Consider the following 18,925-nt stretch of genomic DNA (forward strand, 5'->3'; position numbering starts at 1 on the left):
TGCAGCATTGAAATCAGACTTTAAAAGTATTTCATTATTGAATATTAAAGAGGATTGCCTGATAAAAGAGTTACTGTAGGAGGTATGACAGGGTTAACGATCTGTGTGTGGATGCATATCTTAAAATGGAAAAACAGCTAAATCACAGACTATAATTAGAACAAATACAGCAGCCTAAAGAAAATCTGAGATCACTGAATATCACAGATGGCATGAATGTAAGCCGGCGCCTGTTGACAATGAATGACTGGCAGTGGGTTCTGTGTTAGGGAGAATGCATTCTAAGTAAGATGAGTCACCCTCTCCGCAGGCCCCTCCCAGGAGGATCACATGGATCACATAAATCACATGAATGAGGAAGTGACTGTCCTCTCTGAGTCCTCTGCCATCTAGTGGCCACGAAGCATTTGGGTTGACTGTTCCAGCCTTTGCAGAATATTGCAGGAATTTGAACCCTCCTCTACAATAAAGACATGCTGACTTTAAGATCTGAAAGGTTATGTTTATTAGTGTCATTCACAAATATGACTGCTTTTACACTATAGTTTGTGGTGGTGGACAGTAGCCTAACTACATTTACTCAAGTGCTGTTCTTACTTTACTGCATTACATTTATTTGATAGCCTTAGTCATTCTGACAATTCAGATTAATAGTACTAAATATAATATGATATATTATCATAGGTTAATACACGACTTTGCAAGCTACTTGGTAAATGTATAGTAAATAAAGTGAAATATGCTTCTCCTTTACCAGCTGCAACAATAATGAACATATTCATACATCAATCATTATAACTTGTTATAATATATAATATCCTATACGACAGTGTGCAGAACCGAACACAAATTCAGAAGTTTGTACTTGTAACAGAATATTTCCAAAAATTGGGATCAATAAAGTACTATCTTATCTCTTATCTTATCTTCTACTTGAGCATAAGTATATAATTTGTTCATTTGCAGAATAGTGAATTGTGATTATAAACATAAAATCAATTACTTTCTAAATATCAGCAGTTGTCTGAAGCCTCTAACAAACAGCTACTATCATTTCAAAGAGGCCCAGTGTTTTCACACAGACTGAGCAAAGCCCACCCTGTTGTTTCCGATGTCGAAGGCGGTGTAGTACTGCCGCATGAACACCTCTCCCAGGATCCAGGGGCCGGCTCCAAACCCTGTGCTGCAGCCGGACGAAGACTGAGGAAAGAGGACATGATTCAACATCATCTTCATCACCTCAAGTATAAATACTGGAACAAACGTAAATCTGTCTAAATACTTAAATTGTACAACTAACTAGTATTGTATACATAAAAGGTTTATATGTTGCAACCAATGCATTTTACGGCATGTACTTTATAGTTAGAACATTGTACAGAAAGGTGTTATTGTCATTTAGCCTACCCTCATTGATGCAAATGGTTACACTAAATTTAAATTAAAAAAACTGTTAGTGAAATGCAATACAAAACTTAATTCAAGAAGTTGTATTAGACTGCATTACTTTAGCTAGCTGTAACTAGGACATTGGCAACTGAATGTATACAAAAACAACACATATATATATATGTGTTTCTTGTGGGTCAGCTATTGCCTGTGTATAAATATATATTCCTAACCAATGTGTTTGCATGTTTAATGTGTCTTTATGTGACTCCCCTCTGTTACACAGCAGGCTGTGAGAAATCCCTTTGGCTGACGTTAAACAGGCTTTGTCTTTGAGCTCAGTCTGTAACACATGAATAAGAAACCCTTCCCTCAACCACTTACTTCTGGAAACAACAACATCCAGAACCATAATCTATTTATCCTTCATGCTGATGGTAAAGAGTTATGGATTGCCTACAAGGATGTAGCTGCAAGTATAAACTTATGTTATATAGATATTGATTCAGATGCCCTGGAGCTCTTTTTAAAAACATAATGGTTAGAATTTCTCATGTGGGGGTTCAGATGAATCCAAAGAGCTAAAAAGACACATGAAGTTATAATGGAGTGGATATGCATTAGATTAAATCATTTTCTGTAAACCTGGCAACCAAAAAGTTGTCCATATTATAAATGAATTATTAACCTCTATAAAGCAAACATTTCTCCTAACAGTGGCTTATATTATGAGTTATTAACTTTCATAAAGCCATAACCTTTAACTATAAATGTTGATGTTTGCATTACAAAGAAGTAATATAGTACTCAAAACACAAACCTGTATTACGTAGGCTGATGGAGGAAGAGCAAAGTTGTAGCCGTTTATGTTGAACATAATTTCTGGCAAGCTATTCGTGTTCCTGCAGCTCACAGAAGCCTAAGAGACAGATTAACAAAATGTTACCTTTTAAAACCCAAAGCCATTCACTTAACATATTTCATATAATGCAAAATGATTACAACACTCACTTCACCAAACTGATCTGTGGAGGCTCCCAGCCAGCCGTTGATGTTGTTAATGTCTTTGCTTGGGCCGATGATGTAAGAAGTCCCAGAGTCCACTACTGCTTCACAACCTCCAGAGCAGGCCACAGTGTTCCCATTGATGGTGATGCTGCAACACAAAGGAAGTGTCATTAAAAAAAGAAGAAGACCTCTGAATGATGTCAACTGTGAAGTGGCTATATGTTTAAAACACAGCATGGACATTTCAACTTGAAAAGGAAACTACCTTTGTATCTGGATGTTCCAAAAGTTAGTGGCTCCGTACAGGGGGATCCAGTTTAGGCTTCCAGAGTAATAGCTGTGATCTGTTCCTCCCAGAAAAAGCATACTGCCCTCTAGAGAACTGGAGGAACAGAGATTTGAAAGAAAAAAATTAGCACTGCACCAGTCATAAAGCATCCTCTTTCACATGTAAGTTGTTTTACAGCATTATTCCTCTGTGGGTCTCAAACACGCCTCACCTGCTCAGGTACATGGAGAACATATTCTGGGGGATTTTGCCCTGGTTCCACATGTTGTAAAAAATAGGTGTGCCTCCCTCTTGTGACAAGCCAGGGAAGGCCAGACCAAGAATCCCATCCCAGGGAACATAGTAAAGGAAATTCGCCTCTTCGTCAGCGAGGCCAACGATCTGGTGCTCCACGTAGAGGTCGCCTACCTGATTAGGAAGTGCAAATAGTCAAATGTTATAGGAAACTGAATTAGGATTATAACCGAAGTACCTGTATATTAACGTAAAAGTTGAAGTACAGGTTGCAATGTGAATTATATATCAATTAGGGCCGGGACTCGATTAAAAAAATTAATCTAATTAGAGGCTTTGTAATTAATTAATCGAAATTAATCGCATTTTTAATCGCATATACATATTTGACCTAAGAACAGTGAGAAGCAATTTTTTTTCACATGGATTTTAGTATACCATTAGGCGCATTCACACCGCAGTACTTTTCCCACAAAGGTTCATGAGAATTTAGTTCATGAGAACTCTTTGAACCTGGGGGTGGATTACGCAAATGAAGCCGCTGACGTCACTTCTTCTTCTTCTGCTTTGGGTTTACTGGCAGGCCGCAAACCACTTCACGGCGTATACTGCCGCCCAAAGTCCCCGGCCGGAAGTCCCCGGAGTTGGGGACTGGCTTCAGTAGAAGCTGCTGGGAGTCCCAGCAGCCTTCCGAGTAAATCGCCAGAACGCCGACACCTCCTCATCTCCACCGCTCCCATGTTTTATTTTGTGTTGCCATAAGTTAGTCTCTCTGCGTTTCTGCGCTGGGCTAATGCTAATAATGCTAATGCGAGGATAATAAAATGGCGGCTTCACAAAACTTTTTGGGAGTTTTACGGGGCGTGGTTTGCAATCAGAAATATAGCTCTTTTCTCACAAGAGAGCCGTACGAAAGTCCCTGCTCTCTAGCAGCTCTCTGCTCTCTAGCAGGGACTTTCGTGGGGGTAAAAAGGTTCTCATGAACTAATTTTAGTACCGGCTCTTTTTGGTGTGAACGCGATAAAAGAGGCTAACGTCCACGCTAGCTGCTATATGTTTTGCATTGAGGTGATACTTGAGGCTTGATGTGCTGCGGTGATATGCGAATTCCTTTTTGCATAATTTGCACACAACCGTGCTCTTATCAACGCTTCCATCCGTCCGTTTTTTTAAAACAACATTTCCCACTGTTGTTCACTGTGGTTTGTTGTTGTCTGAAGTCATGAACGTTAGTTGGTGCTCCAGTATAATCGGTACGCCTGAAACTCATCCAGTGAGAAACGTTCCGCGGTGCAAAAATAAGTGCGATTAAAATGCGTTAATTTTTTTAACGCGTTAATTTTTGTGTAATTAATTAATCTTAATTAACGCGTTAAAGTCCCGGCCCTAATATCAATATCACATCCGAGGCATAAGTAACATTACATGGTTATTGGTTAGTACTGAGTGTTCATGATTATTCTACTTATAGTTGGGTTATCTCCAGCGGTTCCCTGGGCTTAAGCTAAACATTTTGGAAATCACAGGTTTAAACATAATTTTGTAAATGATGAATCTGGAAAGTAACTAGTAATTTTAGCTTTCAACTAGAGTACGGTATTTCCCTCTGAAATGTAGTACTTATTACTTTCTACCACTTGTCAACAGTTGGTAAAGGATGCAGTGTGAATGTTAACTCCTCACCTTTACGATATCATATCCTGTGGTTCCTGATGCATATCCGCTGATGTACGATATGCGGAAAGTATTTGAGCCGGCCTCAAAAGTGGAGGATGCCGAGCTGCTGAACATTACATGATTGCCTAACAACAGAGAGGCAAAGAGAAACAAATAAAGTGTTGCTTCATCATACACAAAGGCATGAAAGACTTTAGAGATCAGATTTACTGTCAATTCAGAATTACAGCAAGAACTAAGGATGCAACTAACAACACTTTTCTTATCAATAAATCACACTGCCAATCTTTGGATGGCTGTTTGACATCCAGGATCCTCACTTTGTTAAATGAAGCTGCCACACTCTTCACACTCACCACAGGCGGAGCTGTTGCAGCTTGTGGAGGGAACCCATAAGTCGGAGGAGCCGGTGTCAAAGAGGACTTTAAAGACCTGAGGAGGGGTCCCGATGCCAATCTCTCCATAGTATGTAGTCTTTTCCCAAAATGAGATCATTAAGTCAGTTTCATGACTGCACAGGGCAGTGTATGCAAGTGTTACAAGATTCAAGAGTCATACTGTAGACAAAGGCGTTATTGTCATATGCCCCATACAGTATCTACAGAAAAGTCATTCACAGGCTCCTTCTAAAGTGCAACATATAACATACTTGAGCGTAAAAACATTGAAAAAGAATAGTGCAAAGACAAAAAGAAATACAATTGTGCAAGAGAATGGTGCAAGGACACAATGGTGCAAGTGAAATGAGTAAACTACATACATGTAAAATAGAGTAAGATGTCAAATTAAGTCTATGTACACCAGAATAAAACATGTTACTTACATCAGGGTCAAAGGTCAATTGCACCACAGTCTGCTCGACCCTTGGAAGAAACTTAGCTGTCGGGTTGTATGGAAACTTCTTCCTGTACTCCTGGAACAGGCCTCTCTCGTCCAGCTGTTGCCGGGCAGACTTCCCTCTCTTCAGGGGAATCCTGAGCAGGAAGATTAACAGTTATCTGGAAACACACTCACCAGCACGTTGCGAGGATAGGTCAGACCTCATAACTTATCCTAAAAAGGAGTTTCGATCTTGGAGTGATTTAGGGAAGGAGAAGAGGAAAATAAACGACCGTGTTTTTGAGAAGGTCAAGAGCTTGTCTCAGAGGAGGCTGGTTATTAACAGTTGGATTTAAATGACCATATTATCAAGAGCACTTTACAGTTTGCTCCACATTCACACAACAAAGACAGCTGTTAGTGCAGGCAGTGGTCTCTAAAACATTGAATTGTGTACAATCTGAGGTTCTTGTACTTGACATGAGTTTACATTTAATGCTTCTTCCACAGCAATGCATATCTGAGGTAACTATTGTACAATTTACTGCATTGCATGTTTTTGATTAAATTCAAGGAAGCAAACTCTATACTTCTCCATTTTCTTCAGTGATTTCATTTTTTTCTTTATGACATTTTAGCAAATTTAGCTCTTTGCCTTTTTTTGTGTTTTATTTTGCTTAAAACATAGTATTTCTACAATGTGGCACTGCTGCTTTTACTTTTTTCCCACTGCATGCAGGTGCATACGTTACTAATTCAGTTACTAAACCAGTAAATATTACACATTTAATAATATTTCAGTGGTTGATGCCGACAAGTTTTGCTTGCACTTTATCAAAAATAATCTTGGTAAAACCGATTTTATTAAAAACATCTGAAACTCTTCAACCTTTTTGAAGAACATATTTATATGTTTATATTTGACTTCAAAAGGACAAAAATAATCTACTATTAGAATAAAATCAGGATCAAGATGATGCACTGTGTTCTAGAAAATAAATAAAAAATGAAAGTCTCAAAATGCAAAGCTTAACCTGATTTAATTATTTTTAAAAAACATTTCAAATATTTAAAAAAATTAAAACAAAATTTAGGCAAAAACTGTCAAAAAATATATTTTCTTTTACAATAAGTTGGTGTGTGTTGTTTATCTTACCTGAGAATTCCCTGCGAGACAGCCAAGAAGGCCAGGAACACAAATGCAGACTTCATTATTTCTAAATGTTCCCGATGTAGATCTCCCAGGTCTTTATATAGAGGTCAAAACTAGTGTTAACTCCTCCTTGTTACAGTAACACTTCAAACAGGTGAACTGATAAGAAACCACTTTACAGAGCGTCAAATGCATAAATTCAGATAAAGGAATGAATGGGAAATGAATGTGTTTTCCGTAATGCACTATAATCTATTGCCAGGAAAAATACATCATTTATCTTCCTCAGTTCTTTATTCAAAGTTAACTTTAGAAATCAGCATTCAAAATCAACACAGAACTGTTTTGATATGTGTTTGAATACAAATCGCTGTACAATGAGTTCCACCCTTTCAATTGTCTGTTTCTGTTAATAATTAATCAAAATGAACTCAATGGTGAAAACAATGTATCGGGCCTCAAACCATAAAACATTTCAAATGAATATACAAATAGTAAATGATATGACATGTTTTGTAATTGTAAAAGAATTACATTGAAAAAGTTAAAGATGAAAACCTGTATATTGTGTAATCCTCACTGATTAACAAAGACCCATAGCTTTATATTTTATTTAATATTCCATTCCCTATACAATTAATGTAAATAAGATCCTACTTTATATTGTGTTAACTTAAAATTGTTTTATTGTCAGAGTTTATAGACGTTCTATCTTCACGGTCTACTGTATATTTTAATGCTGTTTTATTTCTATTTTGAGATGTTTACATTTCAGAATTGTTTATTTCTACTCATGAGCGATAACTTGTTTTGTTTTTCATGCTTCTGCAACGCAAAAAAATACCAATTTGGGATCAATAAAGTACATCTTATCTTATCTGATTTGGTCATCTTGTGTCAGCCTGTGTGATAAAACACAGATCAAATGACATTTTAAGGAATTATGTGAAGTCCAGTTCTGAGTTTTAGGGAAATTATATAACCTATTAAACAGAAAAGGTCTTCTCTGTGTCACAATCTGAAGTTGCCACGGACAACATCACGTTCACTTTAGCAAACAATAAGATATGGACAACTAAAATAAATGTTCAGGTGTATTTCAGCACATTCTCCCAGCAGTAAGATTATAAGAGGTGAGAGAGCGGTGAGGTTTGACCTTTCCCAGACTCCTCTGAATGACTTTCTGTTGACTGTTCTCATCTATTGTGTGTACCTTTAGAAAGAAATGTAAAGTAGAATTGACTACTTTAAAAAGGTCCCTTTGTTTCATAAAATAATGCCCTGTCACATTAAGGGGTGTTCTAAGTATTAATGGCTTTTACAAGATAAAGAGTAAATGCAAACGTTATTGACATTACCCATAATACAATTATCACCTGTCAAGCGTAAATCAACTGGATAAGCTTATCGTATTATTTATTTTAAAAAAACACTGATAGTGTATTGTTTCTCCCTCTGTGAGTTCAGGGAGTTTAACATGCCAACATCTCACCCTGCCCTCTAGAGGAGCAGCAGTCTAAAGACCAGATCAGACCACTCACACTCAATAAATAAAACACAACATCAGAATAGGTTTAGAACAAGAGCTGCTTTTATTTAAGCACAAACAAATGCAATGTAGATTATTCATATAGAATACTAACAATTAATGAATAAGAAAAGACCACATTTTGAAACAAATGTTAAATATACTCACCAAGGCATGGCTTCTGTGGTCTGATGAAATCCTCGTGACTTCAGATTCATAACAGCGGAGTTAATTCAAAGGGATGAAAATAAGTCGTCTTTTCTCCAGGCGTGGACAACCTGCAATACTCTCTAGTTATGACAGGCACATTCAAAACAAATCTGTAAAGAACACAGCATACTGTCAACAATAACAATCATCTCTGGGTTGGCCTCATATTTAGAAGTTAATCGGACAGTACATTTTTTTATTGGAACACACTTTTTACAGGATAACAAAATATGTTTGATTTGTTTATAATTTTGACTCTAAAACTGAATTATAATTCATATAGAGTAAAAAGAAAATACATTTAGGTTTGTTTTAAACTCTTTTACTGTATTGACAGCTTCCTGTCACATGCAGGTTTCTTATCTAAAATACAGAAAACTAGGACTGATCATTTTCGCTTATTATCTGTTGATTTTTTTTTCCGATTATGAGATGGTTGTGGTTCGGTCTCTCAAATGTCAGAAAATGTTAAAAAAAAAAAAAATCATGTAGGCCAGTGTTTCCAAAAGCCAAAGAACATTTCCTCAGATTACTCAAAAGGTTATGTTACCATCCTAACATATCTAATATAAATAATTACACTTATAGCGATTATTTACATATCTGACCCACCACTACTGACAGCGCACTGCAGGATGACTAATACTGCTTTTATAATGTCAGATTAAGCCACCGCCTGTTGAACATCGTAACCAGTGATGACTCAGTTAGGATTATCGATCACTAAAGCTTCTGTTGAGAAATCTCCAATAGTATGTATTAATAAATTTAAATAAACTAGCTAAGATATCAATCCAAAGAAAGGCACATGGGTAGGATAAAGTAAAAACAGATCTTTTAAGAAATATTCCATGAATCATGTTATACGTCTTCCTGGTTGACTAATGGCAGGTTCCTAATGTTTGGTATGTAACATTTACCTACATGTTGCTTTACAGGAGCTTTCTTGTAGTGATTCAATGGGATAACATGACTCCGTGTGAAACTCAGTTAACTACAGAAACTACCATTTTTGTTTAGCAAACATACATATTACCAAAAAGTCTGTAATTTAACCTCTGACCTAACCCACCTCGTTTTATCAAAGTCCAGAGCTCAAGTTGTCAAATCATGTCAAAAGGAGCGTTACATGCTTGTTTAGTTGGGACTTATCACCTCAAACAACTGGCTTTTTTGCTGGCATGTGACTTTCTTGAAATTATATTTTGCTATCATTTCCCATCAGCATTTATAAATCGTGACTTTTGCTGGTGCGTTTATTTACCAACACTAACATTATTTGTAATTTGACTAATCTAAAAGTGTCAGAATAATCAGGAAATAAGTAAGTAGACCTGACTGACGGGATATTTGCTAAAAACTATAAAATAACACCTGACAAATGTGAAAGTAAAAATGTTTTTTGTTTGTTTTTCACATGGGATGGACAGCATCAGTTCAGGTAAATCATTTTCTGTATGTTTTTGGTTATAGCTATTAAATAGGGTAGTGTGTGTTGCAGTCGTCTTACACATTGAATACGTACCTGGTTCAGTGGTTTGGGACATCTTGATACTTTACCTGTGGATTAGGAGCCGCCAGAGGAGAGGGAGACTCGAACCCTCCAGGAAACCATGACTCTGCGGTGGCGGGGTGTGGACACTTGTCACTCGTCGTCTTTGTTGGCGATGAAGCAGCGATGAGCAGCAACAGCACCGTCTTGATGATAAACATCCTGACTCAATGACAGCAGGATACTCTTCACTTTCATATGCAGTTAAAAGAGTGTGTAAATCACATCAATATCTCATCTAAAGATTCCCTGCACAGGCAATCTGTTCTCTTCTGTCGTGTTTCCTCTCCATTTTAAAAGGCCAATAAAGCGGATGCTGCGTCACTGTCTCGACCTTTCCTCCGACTCGGGATGAGACACATTTTGAAGTCTGGCCCTAGCACAGAGATCTTCTTCAAAACTCCAATGCAAGAACAACAAGCAACTACACAAATGAACTCTGCTCCTCTCTCGAGCGGCTGCAGGCGGCGAAACAACCCTCTGGATGCTGGAGCCAGGTGAGAGAGAAGGCCGGGGGCCGCGGTGCTTCCTCTGGGGGGGGGGGGCCGGCAGACGCACCACCAGCTGATTCTGGCAAAACGTGGACAGATGATTCTCAGCCACACCTCGGGACACAGTGACTCTAAATTTGCCTTTGCTGAGGGACTGCCAAAAGTATTCTAGTTTGGGCAAATTTCAATTTGAATCACGCTCCTCACAAATGATGATCAACCAAATGAAACACAGAACCTCCCATTGATTCTCACACTTCCTCTCCTTTCTGCAGGGAAGGCTCCTGCTGTCAAAGTGATAAAGCCTTCAGAGTTTGAAAGACAATTCCAAGAACAGAAAAGGTCACAAAAGTTGTCTTCCGAGGCACTCGTGTTTCCCACGTAAGAGCAAATTTATTGAGACAAAATCTATCGAGTGCATGTCGCACTGTGACAGTTAGGTATACTTCTTAGGCCCATGAGCACTGATGTTCTCCATTTCTCTCTCCAGATATCCTGAGTATACAGCACAAATCATTTCTTTTCTCCTTTTGAAACAGTATTTATATCAATGCATAAAAAACAATCATTCAAAGTCCTTTCAGAGGAAGGCGTGGAAGGCCGTGAGATCAGCCTCATTCATTCAGAAGTCCTTTGATAGCGGAGCAATGATTTATACTTTTAGACTCCTGATCAGTCATTCGAAATGTGAAGGGCATACATAGAGCGCTTCATTTATAGGTTACATTAATCTTTTTTAAACAGTACATGCTTTGCTGGGGTAGTATATGTAATTAGTGGATAATAAAAAAGTGACAAATGTATTAACCAATGACTGTTTACCCAAATTAAAGGGTGGCAATTACAGTACAATATAAAAAGGGTGGACACAAACACAACCCTGTCTAATCTGCCACTCAAAGAACCCATGTACAACACATAGCTGTGCACAGCTGGCCACATGGGGGGTGTGGAGACTCCACCATAATAATATTTAGAGCTGAAATGATCAGTTAATTGTATTTAAACTACATTATGATATATTTGACTGTTCAAAGGAACATCAAAGCTACCTGAAGATCGTCACTGTGATTATATGGATTCTTTCCCCCACTCTTCTGATGTTTTATTGACCGAATAATTGTTGAATTAATCATAAAACAAACCAGTAAATGAATAAAAACTTAAAATAATTAGTTTCAGCTCTAAATATTAACATAAAAACAGTTCAAAAACCTTGAGGTCAGAAATAAAGACAGAGCTAACATCATTTGAACTCGCTTTATGAAGCCAGTACTTTGCATTTGAACTGTTTAGCTACACTATGATGTAAAGGTGTCCACCACTACATACTTACAAAACATAAGCATGAACCTAAACCTTGTAATGACACATTCACCTCCAGATGTGGCTTCAAAGGACAACTGAAGTTTAATGTGATCTATTATACTTGAATCCTTAAATGTTTAACACCATTGTTGGAAGCTTAAAGCAGGAGGGGCCAAATGTGACAGAAATAGAAAAGCTGTTATAAATGAAAATGTGAATCAAATGTTTACTTTGTCAGAAAGAAAATACAGATGCACATCTGGAATCTGCCTATGAATCAGTAAGCTTTAGAGCAAGTAGATATATATTTTAGATCTTCTGTACATGACTTTGAGTTCATCCTTTCATAGACTGGCTGTACAAACATTAGAGCACTACAAACATGTTGACACTGGCTAAATCTATGCCGAGTACACATCAAAGGAAAGCACTATTCTTTGTTTTGAATCTTAAATTATCTTTTGTTATAGGCAGGCATTGTGTGAAAGAATATAAAGGACGTGTGTTTCTCTTTAAATGATATAAGGCAACACATAGTATTGATTCACTGCACTGTAGCTTGCTCTGAATGACTTGAAGCAAAGTACCTTTCAAGTCAAACACATCTGAAAACTAAATAGCAGAAAGCAGTGTGTCACCGGAGTAATCATCACATTTATCAAAATGTATTCAATACCATGTGACTTTGACTTTCATAAAACTTCAACAAGTAAACTGATCCCTATCATTTCCTCTTCTTTCATTATTATTTCTACCTGTTTTTACAACCCACAATTGAACAGTTCATGAGCGTGAAAAGGAACATGTAGACATTTTGTTTTCAGGACGCTCCTCTGATAATGACCATCACCATGTAATCGTCCTCTGATTTGGCAAAGGCTAGAGCAGAGGCATCCACGAACTGCTTTGAGAACTCACATGGGGGGAAAGCGTGAAGAACTCCCGCGTGGTCCTTGTCACGCCCCCCCCCCACAGGGAGGCTGATGATGCCGGCCGCCTCCTTCTGCTTCAGGTAGGACACCAGGTTCTTCAGGGGTCTCTCCGCGCTGCTGGCGTCCTGAGTCGCTCCCTCCTCAGACTTCCCGGGCACGGCCATGAGGATGGCGTATCCGCTGGAGCCGGCGGCCTTGATGCGGCGAGACACTTCATCCAGTTTGGGCTGGTCGAGGCGCAGGCGCTGGCTGATCTTCAGCTGGGACGCTGCACTCCCTGCAGAGCCCGGCAGCAGCAGGCTGGACGCCACCGCCATGTCCCCCTCCAGCAGGTGCAGGGATGTGGGGAAGCTGCTGTTCTTCAGCAGGAGGACGCCCTGCCAGACCTGACTCAGCTTCTGTCCTGCAGCTGGGGGCTTAGACTGCTGACCAGATTTGGAGGAAGGATGTTCCTCCTTCCTCGCTGTGTCGCTGGCTTTGAGTTTGCGGTCCTTCTCGGAGCCCGGGGCTGCTGGGCTCAGGGTTTTTCTTCTCTTGTCTCCAAAGGCAGTGTTCTGGCGTTCTCGGACAGGGGACGTTCTGCCAGAGCGAGACAGGCGTTCAGGATCACTGGCGCGCCCCCCGTCCCGGCTGTTTCCTCCGGGGCTGCGCTCTAATGACTTGCCATGGCGGCGCAGACCAAAGTTACTGTTGTCAGGTGACGGATCCAGTCGGCGTTTGCGGCTAAGATCTCTGCCTTGTAGCTCCCGCTCACGCTCTATTGACCAGGGCTCATGGGGACGCCTGTCCATGCGACCAATGGGGTCAAAGCCCGCTCCCCGCATCCTGTCGGGCACACCCATGCCCGGCCATTCAGCGCTGGTGAACAAGTCCCTGTCTCTGAAGCGACCAGGAAGTGGAGGAGACCTCTCCCTCACCCTCACGGGGTCTGACAGGCGGTGGGCAAAGGGCTCAGGAACAAAGTCATAGTGTGGCAGTGGGAGGGGGAGCTGCATATACTGCTGCTGCTGGTAGCGGTGCTCTGTGTCTGCGAAATCCACCCTGAGTCTCCTGTCAGGACCCCCGAGAGGGAAGCCTCTCATGTGAGTACATGCAGCCTGAGCAGCATCCAAACTTTCATACTGGATGTAAGCCCACACCTCCCCCTTCCTGTAGTCTATAGTTCTGATGGTGCCAAAGCGGTCAAACTCCTTGGCCAGTGCAGCAAGTGAAACCCAGGGTCCAAGGCCCCCCACCCAAAGCCTGGTCGTGGGTGTGGGTTTACCATAGCCTATCTTTATTGGGTTGTGGCCCACCACTTTCCCTGACATTGCTACTTTGGCACGGTGAGCCATGTCCAGATTCTCAAACTTCATGAACCCATAGGTGTTGCACTGGTCTCTCACTGCCCGCTTTATGTCCACCTCTGTGATCACCCCGAACCTGTCAAACGCCCTCCTCAGGTCGCTCTCTGTCACACTGACGTCCAGATTACCCAGAAACAAAGTCCTGTTGGCCCTCTGGTCATCCTCAGGGGTCATCAGGTCCTCCTCACGGAAAACAGCACATTCAGGGATGAACGGGGGTCTATTCCTGGCATCATATACGGAAAAGTCTCTCTCCCTTTCCAGCTCTCTTATGTGAGGTGGAGGAGGAGGAGGGGGAGGAGGAGGAGGGGGGGAGACGGCCCAGAGCCAGCTGCTGTAATCGGTAGTCTCTGTACCCCATGCCAGTGGGGGACAGGGGCCTCTGAGAGTGGAGATGTCTATGTCCTGGAGGGAAATTGTCTTTAGAAACAGGGGAGCGGCTCCGGAGTCTGTTGGTGTAAACTGTCTCTATCTTCAGAGGCCGGTCATACAGCACCAGCTTGCCGCGGGCGTGTTTAGCCGACCTGGCGTCATCCGGCCTCCTGAAGTTTACATATGCCACTCGGTTCTCGTTTTCTCGACTGATTTTAACACTCACGTCTCCAAACCTCTTAAACTCGTGAAACAGCCCGTCTTCTATCTCCTCGTCGTTCAGCTGGTTGCCCAGTTCACTTATTTTGAGAGTCTTGTACTCATTTTCTGGGGTAGACGGAGGCCGCAGGTCGCTGCGTGAACCGGACCTGGATGTTTCCGCCTCGATGTCAGCGCCTCCATACGGCTTGTTCGCAGGAACTACTCCATAGTCGTAGCCGCTGCCGGTCCGACTGGATGGATTGTGTCCGTCTGAATCCCTCATGTCTCTTTTCTCACCGTGTAAGCTCCTCCTGGATGAAGCTCCGCTTTGAGATGAGCCGTTGTTGCTGCCAGCCGTCGACAGGGCTGCGGGCTTCTTGCTTCCTCCTCGGTCTCTGCAGTCATCTGGCGCCCGGGAGCGTTTCTTCACCGGAGACCGCTCTTTCCCCTTCATTTCCGAAAGCCGATGTCTGCCGTCTTCACACAACAATCTGTTTAACTCTAAGCCACTAAATTAGAGCTGAACTCTCTTAACTTTAACGCGGTTTTCCACAACACTCAGGCGAGCGACACAACCGCCATGTTGGACTACTACTTGCACTACTGTACAGGAAGTCCCGCCTTACACGTCACTAGAGGAATGTGATTGGCTGAGCGGGCTGTCGGTCATGTGCTCAGGGTGCGGCCCTGCTGTGGGGTCACGATAAACTGATCTGAAAATGTCAGAAAGATAATTATTGTGACTAGAGTAGCACGAAAAGAGGAGAACACGGAAGTCTGTGTTTCACATAAATATAATATTAGTCTTCAATAAATTATACTAACCCATTTGTGTCAAAATACTATGTTGTTCTGATTGGTCTAAATCTGTTATAGCCTATTGTGTAACATCAGCTTGCAAGTTTAAGATCATCAAGATATGCCCAAATACTTAATGTTGTATGCTACGAGGAACTCCCTTTTGAAAAAAAGCCTCGAGAACATTTCCAAAACAAACCAAAACATATTTTCAACTTCTCAATTATACAAAAAAACAGTATACATTTATTTAGCTTTCATAACCACAACACAACATAGTTAGAATTGTATACAATAGTATAGCAAAGCATTTGTACAGTCTGCATGGTGACCTTGATGTAAGGACACCGACAGTGTATTGAGTAATACTTGGTAGAAAAAACATCACTTCATTTACAGTGGAGGAGGGGCGCTGCTGGGATGAACCAGCTGTTTGCATTTGCAATGACAGGGACTTGACAAGCTGTGTTTAAGTAAAATATATGCATAGTGTGTCTGAGCTGGATAGAATAAGATAGATGATACAAAAAGTGCTATGGAGCTGATCTTTCTACAATTTTTCAGTAATCACTGTACTTTATCTGCAGTATTTATCTGCAACGCTGAGCATATTTGTGTAAATTCACTTGTGCAATAATCACACACGTAATCTATATTGCACAATTTAAAATACAGAAACAAATCTCATGCTATTTTTTTTTTTTTTCAACATATCATTAATTTAGATAATTGATCTGTATGTGTTTACCACCATCAGTGTACCTCTTCTGTTGATGCATGGATATTACTTTATATTCTGTCTTATTTGTAATTAATTGTTTTGCTAGGTCACCATTGAAAAAGAGATTTATCTCAATTGAGTCTGGTTGAATAAAGTTTATACCACAAGTACACCAGCAGGAGGCAGAGAAGCCCCTCCTAACAACCAGGTTTGGTTTGGTTTATCTGTGAAACACAAAGGGAAAACACTTACTATCTGGACTGGCTACAGACTTCAGTTTCCTGATTATTGACTGAAACTCTCCTCGGGGGCTGAGAGGCAGTGGAGTAAAACAGTTAACTTAGAAACCTGCAGAGCGTCTGTATGTCCAGTCTGCACCCTGGATGTAAACATGTCCCATCATTACCATGAAGAAACCACTAATGAAACCTAAATTGCAAGATTAAAAAACACACCAAACCTGCTCAGTTTAACTTTAACTATTTTGTCGAAACAAGTTATTATTTTAACATTGATACATTGTATTGCGCTGTTGATGTTCTGCTTCTCTATATTGTATGAAATAATTAAGATCATTACTCAATACCATTGAGTCACATGTTGAACAACCCCTCAGATGAATTAAATTAGTTTAAGAGTTGACGTTGAGTTTCTTTAGGTTCAATAAAATGTATTAAAAAAAGATCATTTAGATCATGTTACTGTAAAAGTATGATCCAATCCAATCCAACTTTATTTCTATAGCACATTTAAAAACAGCAGAGTTGACCAAAGTGTTGTACATCAATTGATATATATATATAAACAGATAGGACATAAAACACAGGACAATAAATCCATACTAAAAGCCTTATAGACTGAAAACTCTAATACGTGACCCCAATTTAAAAGCACAGACTGACATGTCTTATAGGTGGTCTGCAAACACACGGGAGAATAACTGGGTCTTCAAATGGGATTTAGAAACAGGCAAAGTGGGAACAAATCTGATCAGAGGGGGCAAATCGTACCACAGCCTGGGAGCTGCTCCAGCAAAGGCCCTGTCTCCCCGCTGTTTCAACCTCGACCTCGGGACCACATGGAGGAATCTGTCAGCAGACCTCAGTGACTGGAGGATGTATAAGGTTTGATAAGGATGGCAGCTGTGATTGACAGACCATCTATCTTTGAGTAAGGGGCAGGTCAAATAATAACTCCTTCTCCCTGCTCCTTTCCATGATGGGCTGTTTAAACTGCTCAAAGACGCAGGGTTACAGCCTGCAGGGCAGCAGGGGGGAGAGATGGCATCCAATTATGAGACCATGTTGCTCTATGGACAGAAAAGCTGACAATTCAGAAACTTTTGTTACGCATGTGCAAACAAGTACACACACACCCATTTTCGGAAAGAAGGCAACTGCTTTTTCGGTTAATTTTTCCATTACTTTATGTGAGATTGCTTAGATTTTGAATTAGGGTTAGGCTGAAAAACTAAACATCTCTCTCTGTTTTCCCTGGCTATTTTAGAAAAAAATATATACAAGTCTACTCTTCCAAATTAAAATGTATAAAAGACAAAAATTAATATCCTAATCATTTTTGTTTTGAAATTGTATCATATTTATTTAAATTCTTTGCTCCCAACTTTTAATCTGCTCTCTCTTTTTGTTTCACTAAACAATGTGCCTCTTTATTTGTTGCATCAACCCTGTTGCTCCGACAATGCTTACTGTACATACAGTGTGCTTTGCTGCAGGGGCATTTTACTAAGATTATGTTGTTCAAAAATGGGGACAGAAGCTTTGCCCTCGACCCATGTGAGCTGGACCGGCCCCTGTTTGAGAGACCATCTGGTGAAGTTCTTCTGTAGACTGTCACATGTTCCTGTGCAGGCCCATGCAAGGCAATCTGCCACCCAGTATAATATTGGTTTAAGTGTAGAAATGTGTTCATGCTTTTAATCTCTTCCTAACATCCAGGTCAGTTGTCTGTCCTCAAACCAAAACATTCATCCATCACTGTGTCAACTAAATAGTGCTTACATTTAAAATGGTGGTGCTGATTGCGGCGTGTTCACACCAGATAACAAACAGGAAGAAAACCTATACACAGACATGCTTTTGTTAAATATTTAAAGTAAGAAACATGCCAAATTCACTAAGGCCTGTAATATGACTTCACTGCAATATGAAACCTTCATTATACTGCAACAGATAGGCATTTCATATGATAGTAACCATGAAAAACAGAAAGGGATGCAATGACTTTTGTAAATGAACTGTCAAAGGGGAAATTTGCAAAGGATTAGTGAGGGGAAAAAACAGTTTTTAATGAGTTTCTATTTGTGTTCATTGCATTAAGATGAACAGCCTGACCCACTGCTGGCGTTCATGAGAGACAGACAGATGCTGAGTTACAGGTCTGTCTGAGCATTTCTGCACAACAACCAAAACACAACTGATCCCGCTCCTGTCTCATTTAAACCGGTATATGCTCTCTGAACGTCCCCGCCATGCGTGTAAACAGTTAAAGCCATCACACTTTCCTTAATTCACCGTGTCTTGGCTGTTGTTTATGCATTGCACTGTTCATTTCTTATTGTATCTGCATTTTGAGTCTCCTCATTGTTTTTTAAAAAACACTGTATAGATAAACACACTCTTAGAGGGTTGAAACCACGTGGCAGAGCACTGCAGTGTGTTTCCAGCCCAACATGACCCACTTTCTCTATATCTGAACACCTGCACACCGATGCACTCTGGGTAAAAGGAAATGCTACAACAGTTTGAGGATGCGTGAATAGATAAGCAGAAAGCCACAGTAGCTGTTTTTTTTAACAGATGTAAAATAAAGTTATGCATGAATTAAAGAGCCCTTCAAAATAAACATCTTATAGGGGAATATATGAAAAGTATGAA

At 40.3% G+C, this 18,925-nt stretch overlaps 2 protein-coding genes across 2 annotated transcripts; both read right to left on the reverse strand.

The window, feature by feature from the left end:
* Window positions 1-481: 481 nt before the first annotated feature.
* Window positions 482-6,628, reverse strand: LOC117551059 (pepsin A-like). Its single transcript, XM_034223743.1, has 9 exons — window positions 6,573-6,628; window positions 5,421-5,571; window positions 4,954-5,071; window positions 4,604-4,722; window positions 2,898-3,094; window positions 2,663-2,779; window positions 2,401-2,545; window positions 2,210-2,308; window positions 482-1,200 (listed from the first exon to the last, which is right to left on the reverse strand). The coding sequence occupies exons 1-9, from the start codon at window positions 6,626-6,628 to the stop codon at window positions 1,075-1,077; spliced, it is 1,128 nt and encodes a 375-aa protein (XP_034079634.1). The 3' UTR covers window positions 482-1,074.
* Window positions 6,629-10,702: 4,074 nt separating this feature from the next.
* LOC117551058 (RNA-binding protein 15-like) lies at window positions 10,703-15,107 on the reverse strand. The gene is given in 2 exon segments (XM_034223742.1): window positions 10,703-14,233; window positions 14,235-15,107. Coding segments are annotated over 2 exon segments (2,484 nt in total). The 5' UTR covers window positions 14,964-15,107; the 3' UTR covers window positions 10,703-12,478.
* Window positions 15,108-18,925: the final 3,818 nt, after the last annotated feature.

The sequence above is a fragment of the Gymnodraco acuticeps genome, unplaced genomic scaffold (genome assembly GCF_902827175.1).
Source record: "Gymnodraco acuticeps unplaced genomic scaffold, fGymAcu1.1, whole genome shotgun sequence".
Taxonomy (NCBI): domain Eukaryota; kingdom Metazoa; phylum Chordata; class Actinopteri; order Perciformes; family Bathydraconidae; genus Gymnodraco; species Gymnodraco acuticeps.

Coding starts and splice junctions, on each gene's coding strand:
- LOC117551059 (XM_034223743.1), bottom strand. CDS start 6,628: ATGAAGTCTGCATTTGTGTTCCTGGCCTTCTTGGCTGTCTCGCAGGGA. Junction 5,072..5,420: donor AATTGACCTTTGACCCTGAT/GTAAGTAACATG, acceptor TTTTGGGAAAAG/ACTACATACTATGGAGAGAT. Junction 4,723..4,953: donor CTGCAACAGCTCCGCCTGTG/GTGAGTGTGAAG, acceptor CTCTGTTGTTAG/GCAATCATGTAATGTTCAGC.